Source organism: Oxyura jamaicensis, chromosome 9 (genome assembly GCF_011077185.1).
Source record: "Oxyura jamaicensis isolate SHBP4307 breed ruddy duck chromosome 9, BPBGC_Ojam_1.0, whole genome shotgun sequence".
In the NCBI taxonomy this organism is placed as follows: Eukaryota; Metazoa; Chordata; class Aves; order Anseriformes; family Anatidae; genus Oxyura; species Oxyura jamaicensis.
In genome coordinates this window covers 20,887,466-20,902,882 of record NC_048901.1, presented here as the reverse complement: position 1 = coordinate 20,902,882, position 15,417 = coordinate 20,887,466, and the positions used below count along the sequence as shown (strand labels likewise).

General features: G+C 47.9%; 1 protein-coding gene across 10 annotated transcripts in view; it reads right to left on the bottom strand.

Annotated features, from left to right (window-relative positions):
• Positions 1-15,417, bottom strand: part of TNIK (TRAF2 and NCK interacting kinase) — a 152,864-nt gene that overhangs the window by 9,112 nt on the left and 128,335 nt on the right. For 4 of the 10 annotated variants that reach the window (XM_035334103.1, XM_035334108.1, XM_035334112.1 and 1 more), the window contains 9 exons: positions 14,312-14,409; positions 13,563-13,586; positions 10,370-10,378; positions 9,119-9,303; positions 6,509-6,635; positions 3,902-4,066; positions 1,202-1,316; positions 466-636; positions 109-252 (listed from right to left, as the gene is read on the bottom strand). In XM_035334103.1, coding sequence (XP_035189994.1) covers positions 109-252; positions 466-636; positions 1,202-1,316; positions 3,902-4,066; positions 6,509-6,635; positions 9,119-9,303; positions 10,370-10,378; positions 13,563-13,586; positions 14,312-14,409 — 1,038 coding nt within the window. Of the gene's footprint in view, positions 1-108; positions 253-465; positions 637-1,201; positions 1,317-3,901; positions 4,067-6,508; positions 6,636-9,118; positions 9,304-10,238; positions 10,242-10,369; positions 10,379-13,562; positions 13,587-14,311; positions 14,410-15,417 lie in introns of all 10 variants that reach the window. The other 6 variants (XM_035334105.1, XM_035334109.1, XM_035334106.1 and 3 more) reach the window with 4 other exon arrangements.

The window sequence follows — 15,417 nt, the reverse complement described above, 5'->3', positions numbered from 1 at the left end:
TCACCCAGCTCTGCCCACAGCCTTGCTGGGGAGCAGCAAATGCAAATGGTATGTGAATATCAACGGGAATATGGATGACAAGCTAACGATGGGGTGCGAGAGGTGTACCTGATATTGTTACAAGGACGTTCAGGCCCTCGAGTACGTCCATCTGTTGGAACCGCCGTCTGTTGATGAGGTTGTACACCTTCCCTTGCCCGCTTCGGTCCAGCAGCATCAGGCCATTTTCGGTGCCCACCAGCAGATTTACACCTGAAACGGGGAGAGCAATGGGCACGTGGAGCCACAGCTGCTGCCCACCAGAGGACTGCACTCCGAGCTCATTCTTCACCACCACCACCCCATGACAATCACAACTAAGGGCAGCATTCCCACAGACAAGAAGCATCCCTTTTACACCGAAGAGACTCAGGGACACGTGCCCCTAGAAGCTCTGCCGAGGGCACGGTGTGACCAGGAGCTCACCCCACAAAGCAGCACAGAGTATCTCCGAGTTGAAGCGCTTCTTGTACTTCCTTATCTCTGGGGTGTCACTGTGGGGACGGATGTTGGTAGGGTTCACGTTCACCACGGAGATCTTCCTGGCTTCGTTCAGCTTGGCCTGCTCCTGTCTGAGCAGCTCGCTGGTGAACAGTGCTGACAAGGAAACAACAAAACAACGAGGTGTGACTGGTTAGTGGAAGAAAATTCTTGTTTTAACTTTCGACGGGGAAGTTATCACTACGTTACAAGCTGTTAAGTTTTGAGAGGTAACATCGGTAGCTCCTCAGGGGTTGGAACCAACACCAAAGCCCTAACAGGTGATGTCCCCAGACCTTCTGCCCTGCCCACTGAGATAACCAGCCCTATCCTCTGCCTGCCTGCCCTCATCCATCCATTTTCAATGACTCCTGAACAACTGCAAGCTTTTTGAAGCAACTGCCACCTCCTGAGTCTGCTAGAAGCATTTCTGCCAGGTGCCTGGGCAGAAAGGGATGGGTGGTTTTCTGCTGTTCCCTGTCTTCTCTCTGACCTTTCTGATGGTATTTCACTGGTGGGGGGTGAGGGACTTGGATGGAAATTGGAGAACACAAGGGTACAAATTCAAACAATCTTTGAGCAAGGGTAAGTGAAATCTGAGAGGTTCTGTGGGGTTATTCAGGCCCCACGACCTGGTTTCCATGAGGCCCTCCCCTTTCAAACTGATGACATTGCCTCCTACCAGTAGCAGACGACTCTTCATCCTCATCTTCATCTTCATCGGTAGGTGAGGTCTGATACACTCTAGTGTCCACAAAGGGGGTAAAAGAGGCTTTGGTGCTACTTCCCATACCATACTGCAAAACAAACAGCAGAGAGAGAGCTCAGAGCACAGAAATACCAGTAACGTCTGCGTGTGACTTCCTGGTGAGCGCACGGTGCCGGACCCTGCAGCGCCCCTTACGAGCTGTCTGAGCATTTGATCCTCCTCCCCCAGAAGTGACCAGTGAAGACAACGACACCAGACTTGGGAATGCCTCTGGAGCAGCAGCAAACAAGAAGTGCAGGGCACGGGGAGCAGTGCCCGGCCCTCGTGCCGCGGGTTCAGCTCGCAGGTGGAAGCACAGCACAGCCGGAGACTGGTTAGCGGGGAAGCCGCAGCGTCAGAGGCAAAAGTGAAGTGCCACGATCTCCTCCCCTTGCAGGGCAGCTTCGTTTTCTTATTGCAGTGTTTGCTCAGGGTATCCCTTGTTTTAAGGAATGTAGGAAGGACCTCCATTAAGAGCTCTAACAGCGGCAAACATCCAATCTTACTGCAGCAGCAGCAGGACTTTCACATTTTGATTCCTCAGGACATTTTCCTTCCCTGAAACACACCTTGCTCAGCTTCCAAGCCACCAGGTCACCAGACAAGGAAGAGAGAAAACCCCCGACTCCTTGCCGAAGCTTCACAAGGAGCACACAGACAAAATGGCCTCATATGGCCTCTCCTCATCCTTCCCCAGCGGCACCGAGAACATTTGGGGTGAGCCAGCATCCCCGCACTGCGCCTGCCACCACGGCGCTGCGCCTCCTGCTTCCCTCCAGATCCGCATCCCATGGCCTGGCAACAGCCCCTGCGTTGCCATAGAAACAGGACGATTTCCAAAAAGTAAATGCTAACGGAGACCCATGCAAGGAGTTAGCAGCCTGAGGCAGAGAGGGCTGCAGGAACGGATAGCATATTTACATACTCTGTATGGCCAAAATATTTGTATGCGCACACAAGATATACTCACTACTCTGTGCTTCTTTCATATCCAGTAAATACACATTTTTTTTCCCTTGCTGGGTGTCTCTTCCATAAAACACCAACAATTCATAGAGGGAGCAACTTCAGTGTTACAGGGATGCCTTCCAGCTGAGAGCCAGGTGCTTTCCAACAGATGAATTACGAAGAAATCCCTCATTCCAATGCCCCAAGTATTTTTCCTTCTCAGACTCAGCTGCTCTTCTCCTAAGAAGCTGGCATTTTAAGAACTTCCAAGCCTGTTATTTAAATATTAAGACCTCATCTTCCTCCAGGTTCTGTTCAGCTCACTCTAAACCTCTGTCTTGGCTTACATAAACAGCACCAAGCTGCAGGGTGCGATAATGCTTGGTCCCCTCCAACCTCCTCAGTCCCAACACATTGCAGCCGCTCCAGCAGAGAGATACCCGTGAGGGCATCCCACCAGAGGTGGAAATGCCCTGTACAAGCAGGACAAGGGATAACTTCCCAGCAAGAGGCTTACGCTGCTGCCTGCCAGGCTGCGAGTTTTGCTCGCAGCGCCGTGAGTCACCTAAAGAACCCAATCCAAACCTTTCCACTTCCACCCACTCCTTGCTCAGTCAGCCCTAAAAATGCAGTTTCAGAAATGGAAAAGATCTCAGCTGGTATTCCATAAATGAGTATATTTAAACCCAGGCCTTGCAAACTGTTCGTGTTTAAGCAGTTCCAGGGTGACCCTGGAAGGTGTCACTTCAGGCCCAACTGGCTCAGCGCTGCTTTTGAAGGCAACAAGGAAATGGGTAAAACCTGGAGGTCAAGTCAGGCACCATCTGTTCTTAGTTTCATCAACGCACAATCCCAAGCCGTTCCTGTTCTTATGCTGCTAGTAAAAGTAAACCGTAAAGTGAGCACATCATCTCTGTGAAAGAGGGTAAGGTGACAGAAATATCATCGTATATCCAACGAGAAAAAGAGAAAACACAAATAAAATAGCTTATTCAGCACCAACTGGATTGATTCTTCAAGGGAAAACAAAAAAATACGTGCCTGTTTCCCAGAACTGGTTCTGGTAAGCAAGGCACACCAATTCCCTTGTCTTATGTGAAACATCTTGTGATTTTTAGGACTTTTTAGACCTTGTCCAACCTTTATGCTCAATCATGTCCACCTAAAAAAGCTATGTGGGAAAAATACTGTGACAGGAAACAGTCACGGTAAAAACTCAAGGTGTGTCTTATTTTTCTAGTCTGAAGAACTATACGGGTTTTCTTGGCTCTCTATTTTGTTAACCTCTTGGATCATGTTAAGCCTCAAATATTGCCTAAGCAGCAACTGGGCCCAGGTGAAGTTAATGGCATCACTGGCTCTCCTATTCTGCTTCATCTCCATGTACCAGAAGATGAGGACCTTCCCATCAGCTTGCAGCATTCAAGCCATCTTCACCTGAACTCCAGCTGGTGGGCTCGAGGTAAGGCCTAATTCACAACCCTACCACCAGGCACAGACCCATATCCCAATAACCCATCAGGTTCCCTTTGACTTCCACCACACTCACCCACACGGACTGGAAACAAAAGAGAGAGAAGAGCAAAGAAAGCCAGGGAAGGAAGCAGGAAGGGCCCTCGCTGGGACAGAGATGTTAATACTTGTTTAAAGCAGCGCAGAGGAGAAGGAGGAGCCCCCACCACCTACTTCAGGCACCGAGTCCATGTCTTGCGCATGCGTGGAGACTCGCCCCAGGGCCTCGGTCGGTGTACCTGCAGGCGAGTGGCTTTGCTGCACCAGATCAGGGAGATTGATGTGGCCTGCAAAGCCATTGCTGGCTGCGTGGCCAGAACGCTTTTTTTCACCAGAGGTCTGCAGAGACACAAGGCATGAGGAAGAAAAGAGAAGGGGAGAAAAAAAAGAGAAGAAGAGGAAAAAAAAAAAAAAAAACAAAACCAAGTTTTTTTGCAGTCCCCCAGTTCCCTCAGCAAGCACAGGACAAGGACCCTCTCTGCTGTTTCCACCCCCATGCAATCTGGCAAGCAGCAAACCAACCCCCCCCCGCTCCCCCCCCCGAGAAATAAAGACAGGATTAATCACAAAGTCAATACAGAGTAATTAGCCACATTACAGCAAAAGGAGAAGCCTGATCGTTGTCATTTCTAGGAAAGGAATGTCGGGCAGATTCCACCCATGCCACCATGGTGCAAGCCCCATGGCCAGCTCTGCTCCCACGCTGCCACCAGCCACGGTGACAGCAGAATCTGACCCCTTGATCAGCAGTAGCCTTAACGGCTTTTCACAGCTACGCTGGCGAGTAGCCTGACTGCAAATGCCAACACAGTCCTCCTTGCATGTTTCTGTAACCCAAAACAGCAGTGAACAGCGGCAGCGTTACCCTCGCCTGCAGCAGCAGAGCTATTCACATCTTGCTCTGAGCACAAAGCTCCCCGCGGCACCAGCAGTTCCCTGTCTGCAGAGAAAAGCTTCCTCCAGAGGGGGGTTTGGGTGAATACTGAGTGCAGCTGCCTACGCCAAGCAAGCATTCACCTATCCTAACACATTCGCCCTTTCTCTTCATCCCCACTTTGTACAAGACAGCTGATAGGAAACTTCTCCCATCCCTGCCCACTGTTTTGAGGCATTTGCCATTTTGATGAATGCAGGTACCTGGAGCGCGCTAATGGAACTCTTAGAGACTTGTCCGTCTGCAGGGATTGGTGGAAAAATCCCTCTGAAACAGGCTTGGCAACTCACTGATCAGCTCTGACAACATCTATCTTTCGATCATCCTTTACCACAGCCCTCAAACACCTTGTCACCCTGCCAGGGCAGCATGGCAGACAAGCCGTTGCCCAAAGCCCACGGAGGTCAGCGAGTCCTTCCTCTGGCTGCTACAGCTGCGGTCAGGAGCAAAGAGCAAACATCCCACACAAGGCTGCAGCTCGGGTTTCCTATCACACTCCCTCCTGCCAGAAGAGATTTCCCTGCTGCTTTTCTTTCCTGTGACTTTTAAATCCTTCTGCAACGCCCTTTTACCAGAGTACTTTGCTGGTGTGGCATGTATCTTACAGCGGCAACGCAATCCAAGCTCATTTCAGAAATGCCTGCCTGTTAGAACAGTGACTGGTATTCCTACTCAACCTCCTCACTGCTGCTGCTACAAGGATGTGCACAGGGCCAACCAAGTTTCAGGGGTCTCTGCTCCAAACAGGTAAAGGACAGTGAGGGAACAGGTGAGCTGTGCATTTTCCTTCAGCTCCAGAAGTCACGGAGGAAGGCAGCAAACACCATGTGACTTCTTTGCTGACTTTTCTTTCTTGCAAAGTTACACTGATTTTTTTTATCCTTTGTATGTATTTTATATAAATAGAATTAAGAAATAATAAGCCAAGTAAGCCGACTTTGCAGCTGATCTAAAGGTTCCTCCTTTATGATTGCGCACTCCAAGCTCCCTTCCCTTCTTATCCTCTCCCATCCACCTCCTTTTCATGCCAGCAGGAGGATGACTCCCCTGTTTTACTACCTTGCTGAGCCTCTTGCCCTTTCCAGGAGACCTGCTGCATTTCCAACAGCATCACCAGCATGTTACAGGGGAAAAAAAAAAAAAAAAAAAGGAAACGCTGGGGGAGAATTTCCACAGCCAACTGAACGTGCTTTCCCCTGCCTCTTTTCTTCAGTACCATGGATCAGAAATGCCCACGCCATGCCGCTTTGTTAGCTCTGTGCTCCCTGAGCACCTGGGAGCTGGGCAGGCTGGGACAACCTGGGCGAGATTTGGTCTCTGAGAATTTGGCAAATGCACTGGATCAAGACTTTTGACTGGAAAAGCAGCAGCAGCATTGTTTGCAATGTCCAGGGGTCAACAGCAGCCATACCTTGCCTCCCCGAACAGAGCCAGCTGCCTGTAACCCCAGGCTTCAGGTAAAGCCTCTGAAAGCACTGCATCTGCTGAACACCTCTGACATTTGTATGATGGTAAAGGTTGGGAAGCACTGGGGAAACTTTGGGCCAGACTCCAAATAAATGCTCTAAACTGAAGACAACTTCTGTTGCTTGGAGCTATTTTGGGATTACAGCAGAGAACATCCACCCCACCATGCCCCAGCGTTACTATTCACTGCTGTTTGTAGTTCTGAGAAACATTTGCACTTGTCACATTTGCTCGGAGTGTAAATTGCATTACGAGAGCACTAATGAGCACAATTTACTCAGTCATTTTGTGTTCCGGATACACAGCACTGTTAGTTGTTGTGCTTACATGGGGAAAACCTCCTGAAGATGCTCCATGGAAGTATTTGTTTTACAACTTACCTCCCTCACCATTAAAGTCCCTTCCCTTGAAATATTGCTAAACGTATCTGCATGGGAGGTTTCTAGACCGTGGGTTGTCACCATCCCCAGGTTGTACGGCTCATTGCTTCCAGGAATTCCTGTTGGTCTGAGGACAGAATGGAAAAGCATTAGTGACAGGCATTTCCTTAGCTGGATTAGATGAAAAATCCTCCAATACAGTATTATTTATAGGCAGGTAAGGCTTTGTATCTCACGGGAAGGAAAACTAGAAAATATATCTACTTAAATGTACGGGGAAATTATTTATGTGGCCAGAAACACAGCATCAGGCTCAGGTTGATGCATTACCCCCACTACTACCAGCTCGACCCCTGAAAAACAAGCAGTGCCTGGGAGTACCCAACCCACCAGGGAACAACTCCCACAACCACAGGCTGGGTTTTTGCCACCTGCTTTGAAGACGAGAACAGAAGCTTAATGAGGGCTTCCTTTGGCTTTTCAGGTTACAGGGTCCAAACTCCACATCCCAGCTCCGTTCAGCACACAGGGGCACTACCTAGGGGCAGGGGTCGCACCCCACCAGGCATTGCCTGGGCAGAGCTGCGGGCTCGCTGGGGCACAACGCGACAGTGAAGTGGATGGAGCTTGGAGGAGGTGCGGGCAAGCATACAAGTTCTGTTCTGTAGCTTTCCACCGTTATGCAGGTGAAAATGTAGCCATAACCCATGATTTAGCCTTGAAGTACTGAGAGACAGAGAGGGAGAAAATAATTACAGGTTCCTTGCGTTAAAAAGACCCACTCGGAGAAAGTGATCGTCATCCCAAGGCTGTGCCCGCTCTGGCAAGGAATGTACACTGTCATTTTCAGAGAAGATTTCGGGAAACAAGAGTAATTCTTCCAGTGACAGGAAGACCTGGTTGTGGTTCTCCTGAAAACCCACTTTACAGCTGGCGATATACCAGCATTAATGAGGGTGCCTCTGTCACTCAAGGTAATACTGAGAAGCAATCAGGCTTTGGCTTTCCCCTTACCGAATGGGTTTTTGCCTGCGGCATGTCCTGCCAGCCACCAGCGAAGCATTCCCCACCGGTGGCTGATACTGAGTGATGCCCCTGAACCGCCTCCTCCTCCAGCCTACCCACATCTGGCCAAGCTAAACTCGGGGCAGATGTGCTCCCAGGCAAGGCCACGATCTGACCAGCTCTGCTATGCCTTGGGAAACAGCAACTCTGTCTTCCTATGGCAACCACCAGAGAGGCTGGTTTTTACAGTAACATCACAGTAAACTGGAGAAGCAACTCCCAGCGTGGGTTTGATATCAGTCCACTTGAGAGTTTAACTGGCTGTTTAATGCACACCTTCTGTATGGAAACATTGCCAATCTCCTCCCCGGGACCCAGTCCCCAGAGATACCAGAGTGCTGGGAGGTGCTGACTTTATTTCTGTGCTCGTACGTCAGGAGAGAGACTGGGTTTTATTCTCAAACAAATTAAATTTTGGGATTGCTTCTGAGTGCATGTCGCAGGTGGTGAGCTCCCGCCATGACTTTATGATGTTACATTACGAACAGGCAAGCTGCTTAAATATAATTCAAATGAAACCAAAAGCAAATGACAAAGCACGCCTGGATTACCCCATCCTGCCTGGGTGCCAGAAAATGTTGACAGCTGTTATGAAGCTGTTGCTGACACACCTGTTCCTTTGCATTTAAGAGTCATACACAGTGGTTGCTCTCCATCACTATGAATTTACTCTGTAGCACATCCTTGCCTGTTTGTGCTTAACACAAAGATTGGAAATTAAGTCATTAACGTGTTAAAAATCCCCTAAAGCCTTCCCACAACTCCTCTGTGAATTCAGAAGTGCAGGGAGTCAAACCCTGCTACCACACAGAGCCACGAGAAATGCCCCCAGTGAGCTGGTTCAGCAAAACACCGGTGGAGGTGCCTCAGTGAGCTCTGCATGAAGACAGCTAAGTTTTGTATATGTTGATGCTACGCTTTCCTCCTTCCTCATCTACTGAGATATTCAAAAGCCCAACTGTCTGATGACCCATAACGGGGAGACAAATGCACTATTATAGTCTGCTGACTTCTTAGTTTCAATATTTTAGCCTGCAGAGTGACTGAGACAAAGACAGGAAGCAGTGACAAAAAATCCACATTGTTATGTGCTAAACCTGGCTCTAACAGTTGGCACGGGTCAGGTTACCAAATACTGCTTCATTACGGCTTGATTTGGGGCAAGATGAAGCTAAAGAGCAGACAGAGCTTCAACAAACCAGCCCACGGGTCTGCAGGCAGGACCCACGGTGTGAATGAAGTCAGGTACGTCCACTCCGGCTACAAACCCACCTCACTTACCAGCAGGAACAGGTCCATTAACTTGGAATACAAGTTCACTGAATGCACAGTTACATAATTCAGCTTTCCTCATTAAACATCTCTAATTCTGATCAGGAAAAAGACACATCTGAGCAAATTATCCCTTTCAACCATGACACCATCGCCAGTGCCAGCCCCTGAACAATGACATGCTTTGGACATGCCCCACACCACAGCTACTGCTCCTCCAGACAAACAAACGATGCAGTTTCACGGTTTTCCCTGAGAGAAAAAGCTTCTTACATAAGCCTCGGGATGTCACTGACAGGCACGGTCCCATCATGCGTCTCGTTTTCCCCGTCCTCCTCCTCTTCTTCACTGCTTTCCGACTCCTCGCTGGAGGAAGAGTAGTCTGTCACCTTCTTCAGAGGGCGATTGGTTTCTTCAATGCGCAGCTCCCTCAATTCTTTGGCTAAGGCCGTCAGATCCTAAAGGGGATGGGGGCAACAAAACAAGAAATCGATGGCTATTATATCTAAAGTGAGGAGAACGTCACATACATCTCTTCAAAAGCCAATGCTAACAGCACGAGCAACAAGAAATAGCTTTACAGAGTCATTACAAACATGAGACAAATGTAAGACAATGTTTGTAGCATGTAGCATTTATTAAACAAAACAAAACTGATTTACGCTCACTGAAAAATCAATAGCCAACCTGTTCTTTTTCTGTTTGGAATGCGTATGTGCATATATACACACACACTTATATGTATATACACGACAAAATTAGAGTTGTTGGAAAAGGTGATGTTCAGTCACCATCATAGTAAACTGGAAAACAACATCATTGCAAAGATTGGCTTGGAGAATTTCTCCTGCAGGGTTTTCTCCTCTTTCAAACTTCTCAAAGAGAGCCCAGAATTGTATTTATTCTGTAATAAATGCATTTGGGAAGGAAGCAATGACAGCATCTCCCATGGAGTGGTGCAATCCCCAAGTCAAGAGCTGCTTCAGTGAGGAGTCTCCGCTGTCAGGTGGCTGCCGAGAGGCGGTGAGGAGCACCCAGGAGAGGTGCCTGGCTCACTGCAGCGCCCTGCTCAGCGAGACTTCTGAGTCATTGCTCTGAGTCAGCCACGCGATCGAAAAAATAAAAGAAAAATGAAATCGTTAAAAGAAAAAAAAAATCCCTCAGCGGGAACCATTAAGCACTTTATGTGAAATGTGACAGCCTACAAGCTAGGGGGAAAAAGCCTTGAAACAAGAAAAAGATGGGAGCAGTCCCAAAACCTAGCAATAATTTTTCAGTTTACCATGACTTTGATGAGGCCTTAGACCCGACAGTCATAGAAAATAGACACTGCTATTTAAAAACAAGGAACATTGCAGGCACCGTGTAGAAAATAGACTTTTTGTTATCTTACATGCTTTTATAGCAATGCAGGGGGAAGCAGTAGGGCAAAAAAGCATGAGAGCTCTAATTAGAATGGGTTAGAGTACTCTGTTGCACAAAACATGCACATGACGAACAAAGCATCGCAATTGTCAGTCTTACCATTTCTCCCTATATTAGTGACCGAGGTAGCCATCAGTGCATTCGGTCAGAGATAAAGGATTAGGGAGAAAGAAACTCATTGAAAAATGCTAAATTCCACAATCGTCTTATGGCCACACTCTCTCTTTACTGCACGCCACACATTTCCAGTTTACCGTTCCAGCAGGGCGATTACGGCAACGTTAATTACGGTTGCAAAGTCAGTTCTTAAAATCTATCCCGTCGACACGTGAAGAAAATGATGAAAAATGCTATTGCTGAGATGGAAACCTAGCATATTTTTAACCATGACTCGGTAATATTTTGCAAGCAATTTGCACTTCGGTTATTGGCTAATCTTGAGGACATAACGAGCTCGTTGTGTCATTCGGATTAGACTCTAAAATGAAGCGCTTGTTGCTTCAAGTGGAGTAATCGTTCATCCCCAGTTCCACACAAATCAAAGAAAATGCTTTATTGACATTTAAATTTGCCCTCGAGCCGCACCGAGTTGGGTCTGCGGAAATGAGGAGTGCTCAGAACCGATCCGTCACACCAACGACACGTGCCGACGCTGCGCCGGAGCGCCGCACCTTCTGCTCCCAGCTCTGCCCTGCCCCGCTCCGGGCACTCACGGCTGTGAGGCCCCGGGAACCCAGAGCAGGTTTTGGCTGTTTTAAGAATATTAATTTTAAAATTATAAAATTAAGGTGTGCTTCAAAGTCCACTGATGTAGAGGAGAGGCTCCCGTGGATGTCAGAAAGCTTTGCAACCATGGCGGCAATTATTAGCACGTGAAACAAGGCTAGTTAAAAAATTGGGAATAACCCATGCTTCAGAGCAGATGCCCGTGAAGGGTCCTACATATCCCTCTCCAAATCCAAACGCTCTCTGTAACTCTAAGGAAAGGCTCTTTATCATGATTAAAGAGAGAATGTGGTGCTTACAGAGTTTATTATTATGCCAACATGTTGTGATCGAAATGCAGTCAAATCTGCAGGTAGGACAACTAATTACTTTAATTAATGCTGTAGCAGTTTCTAGGATGTGATTGTTTCTTTTCTTCAGTAAGAATTGGTGAAAATTTCAATGGCTTAACGATGCTCTCTGCTTAGAGTACAAAATACGCTCTCATACATCGAGCACTTTCCTTTGATTTGGATTAAAGCCTTCACCAGTTTAAAAAGGACTTTAGGGGAAGGCTGTGTAAGAGCCTCAGAAAACTGCAATCGAACCTGCGGCATTACAGGAGTAGCACAAAATCCTTCCAAGGCACAGGGATGGACCATGAAAACTGTCTCTTTTTTGCACCTTCCTTTGCTGGCACATTTGAAGGCACGACGTGGATAGAGGCAGCTCTCCCTGCCTGTGCAAGGGATGGTGGTGCACCCAAAAAACGTCTGTAAACCACCTCGGGCTGCTCACAAAGCCTGGCAGGGCAGCGGGTGGATTCAGGGATGTCCTCCAGATGTCTCTGCCCAGTGCAGACCCTGCCACTGAACTGAGTGAGATTGCTCGGAGAGAAAGGCTCCAATTTGGCAGCACTGTGACATCTGCAGTGCCTCCCACCAAGCCTGCCACTTGTGCGGGGCTGAAGAACATGGACGTGCTGAAACCCTGCCACCAGGGTGACGAATGGACCTACCCTACCAGCCCAACTTGGTCATCGCTAAGAGATAGCCAAATATTTTAAAAATCAGCTTAATTAGTTTTTAATAACTAATTTGGAAGTTATCATAGCAACAATACTCCCTGACAATATCATCAGATAACTCACGGCTCCTAGCTAAGGCTCTGCCGCAGGACGGGGAATGCTTTGATGCTATCATGTTTTCAGATAATGAGCACTGTGTAGGATTAAACAGCTCGACTGTGTTGCTCTTGGACCAAAAACCATCTGACAACTAGAAAGCACTACGTAGCTCCACACGTGTTTGGAATGTTATTATTGAAGGTGGCATAATGCGTGAGTTAAAAGTATCAGTGCTCTTTAATTACGTTTAATTGCAAAGATGTCTTTAGATTTAATGTTTGCTGGAATCAAGTTAGATTGGTTTCCAAAAGTCACATAGCTCATTTGGCTTGAATTTAGCATGCATGTTGCCTCTCTTCAGACACTGATTTACGTGCTTTTTTCTTAACAAAGCACCTCATTAAACACGAAGCATGGGTTGTGTTTTATCCAAAAGAACAAGTTCACTAACCAGCACGCTGTCTTTCCCCTCTCCTATCTTCTATTTACTCTATTTAAAGGAAAGAGCTGCTACCGGTGCTTTCAAGGGCAGCCCTCCACCTTCTACCTGTATTTTTAAACACAAAGAAGAGAACCACAATGTGGGAAAATGAAGAAAATGCCCCAAACACTTCCCAGGGGCTGGCGAGTGCCCCGTCCAGGCGGTACCAGCTTGCCCTGCGTTCAGTCTCGCTGAACGTGGTGGAGGAGCGAGCTGAGCAAACCCATCAGGAGCTGGTCCCGGCAAGCAAGGCAGCAATTTGGGATAGTGAAGTGTGTTGCTGTGTGCAGCCTGGGTAATTACGTATGTCCTTGCCTATCCTGTTTTTCGTAAACACATTCAGCTACAGCAGCCACCGGTGGCAGGATACCACCTACGCTGCAGGGAGAGATTCCCAGCCGGTATAAACCAAGGCGGCTCTGCTAGCTCTCGATACAGCTGATGGTCTGCCTCGTAACAATGCATTAATCACGGTGTTCACTGCTCTGTTTCCCTCTACTTGCCAAGTGCCTTTATTTGAATTAGGCCTAAACTGCGTTTCAAATATAGCTCGATCTGCCCACTGAAATCAATGGGCTCCTGCGGGCTGTAGCTGGGAGCAGAATCTGATGTGCAGTTCGGTCTGTCCGGATCACCTCCGCTGACCCAAGAAAACTCTGTTCTTGGTCATTCTCTTTAAAAATGCAGAACAACAGTAGCAGGAGTTGCTCTGTGCGTGAACGTTAACGCACATCTTGCCAGGGCCCCCACACGTGGTCTGTCACTGGGTTCCACACAGCCCGCGGGCAAGCCGGAGGTACCGCCAGCTCCGTTTCCCTCCCCGCAGACAGGCTCACTGTGCCGAAACACAATCTCCAATCTGACCCAGGATTGCATTATCACCTTTTTCAATGGCAGCACCAAGAAAACCCAGTTTGATATTAAGCGCTAGCTAGTCAACCTCACATTGGCATGACCCGCTGAGAAAAGATATCACTAACCTCATCTATAGCTTTCTTATAGCTCTGTGGGTAAGGGAAGATTAATCAGCATCAGAGGAAACAGATCAGGACAGGAAAAAGCCAGAGGAAGGGCAAGCAGGTTAGAAATAAAATTAGAATTGTTAGCTCAACGCTGTGGAGTGTAAAGAGAAAACAACATCAACAAAACATTAATACAGATTAAAAAAGAGAAGCAGTGGAAATTCATTTCGTTATTAGGTCGACTCTGCAGTTTTAAGGTACAAGTATCAACAATGTTAAATCAGAAAGAAACGCTTTGGATGAGATTTTGCTGGGCCTTTGCTAACAGTAGTAACACAGGAGTGTACAGACACCACCACCCAGCTGGTGTGCAAGCTGTGAAGGCTCTCAGGGCTGGTCACCCAGCCTTCCCGACCAGGAGCATCCCTGCGGGCCGCTGCAGGGGCACCATGCAGTACGGAACACAACAATGTGCCACGGGCAGACACCGGGCCCAGTCTAGCAAAGCACTTAAGCATCTGCTTTATTCAAAATCACAGGCTTAAGTGCTTTCCCCTAGACCTGGGCTCCTGATCAAACTCATGCACTCTCTTAAGCATTCAAATCCCCCACAGGCCCTTGTCATACCGCCACTTCTGAGTCTCTCAGCTGGAGGAGCAGTGCTACTAGCCTCCTTTTTGGGGTCCCCACGGCTGTGCTACTGCACCGGATGGACACCCGGCCAACCCGGCTGGCAACATTCCTGCAGGAAATAATTTAAGACTCACAGCAGGTCGGCTTGGTCGCGTCACATCTCTGTTGTCTTCTTGCTTGATCTTAGGGGGCTCGTGGGAGAGCACGGGTGACCCTTCAGGCTTGACGTTCCCTGAGCAAAAGGGAAACAGAGAGAGGGGGAAATTAAAACTCTGTCAAGGGTACAAAGGGTGTGCACCATCCACAGCCATCTCTGCCAAGTGCCTGTTGGCTTGGAGAAGTGCCTGCTACCAGATCCTCACGATGGGTGGGCAGAGGGAGCTTCATCACCCTCCTGCCCACACAAGCAATTGCCCATTACAAGTAGGAAGACCCCAGCAGAACTAGGAAAGGACATCTCGAGCCCGGATGCCTTGCACATTGGCACCTTCTCTCTAACTAATAAAGTTTCACTATGCTTTGCTTCTGTTGTCTTGAAAAATCCTCCCGCTGCTCTCTGCCTGGCTGTCACTGCAACAAGTCTCCTTCCATACAGCAAGAGAAGCTACAGCCCAGCCTGCTCCTAGCATTCCTGCCTTTCTTCTTTCTACAAAGAAAACAAATTCACTCTGCAAAGAACAGGGCGTGTTATAAATTATGAACTCTGCAGCACCTGACACTGCTAGGACGTTATTTGTCACAGGATTCCTCATTAGTAAAAACAAAAACAAACAGAAAAAGACAATTGGTGATAAATTACTTTTCCTGACTACCTAAAGAAGTGATTATTTCAACAACAGACATGTCATCTTACAGTCAAGTCATAAAAAATTCAAAGCATGGATGCCACATTTGTTTTAATGTGTTTCAGTTCTGTGGATTTATATTCCCGAGCTGTGACAAAAATGCAGATAAACGGGCTGTCTGGGCTTTAGCAACTCCAGCTGCGATTAAACCAGGGAACAGAAAATCTTGAAGAATGGTTCTGTGATGATAGGAAACAACGCAGCTAGGAACATGAACTCGGTGCAAACCCGGTTCCCCTTTGAAAGCATTTTAGAGAAAGCTGCTTACAGGCTAATTCATTCCTCCGCTCCCATCTCATGCTTTGCACAAAAATGAAGATAAAAACAAAAAGGAAAAGGCAACAAAACCAGAAAGATACACCCACCCAAGGTGGAAGCACAATCCCAAGAAACGG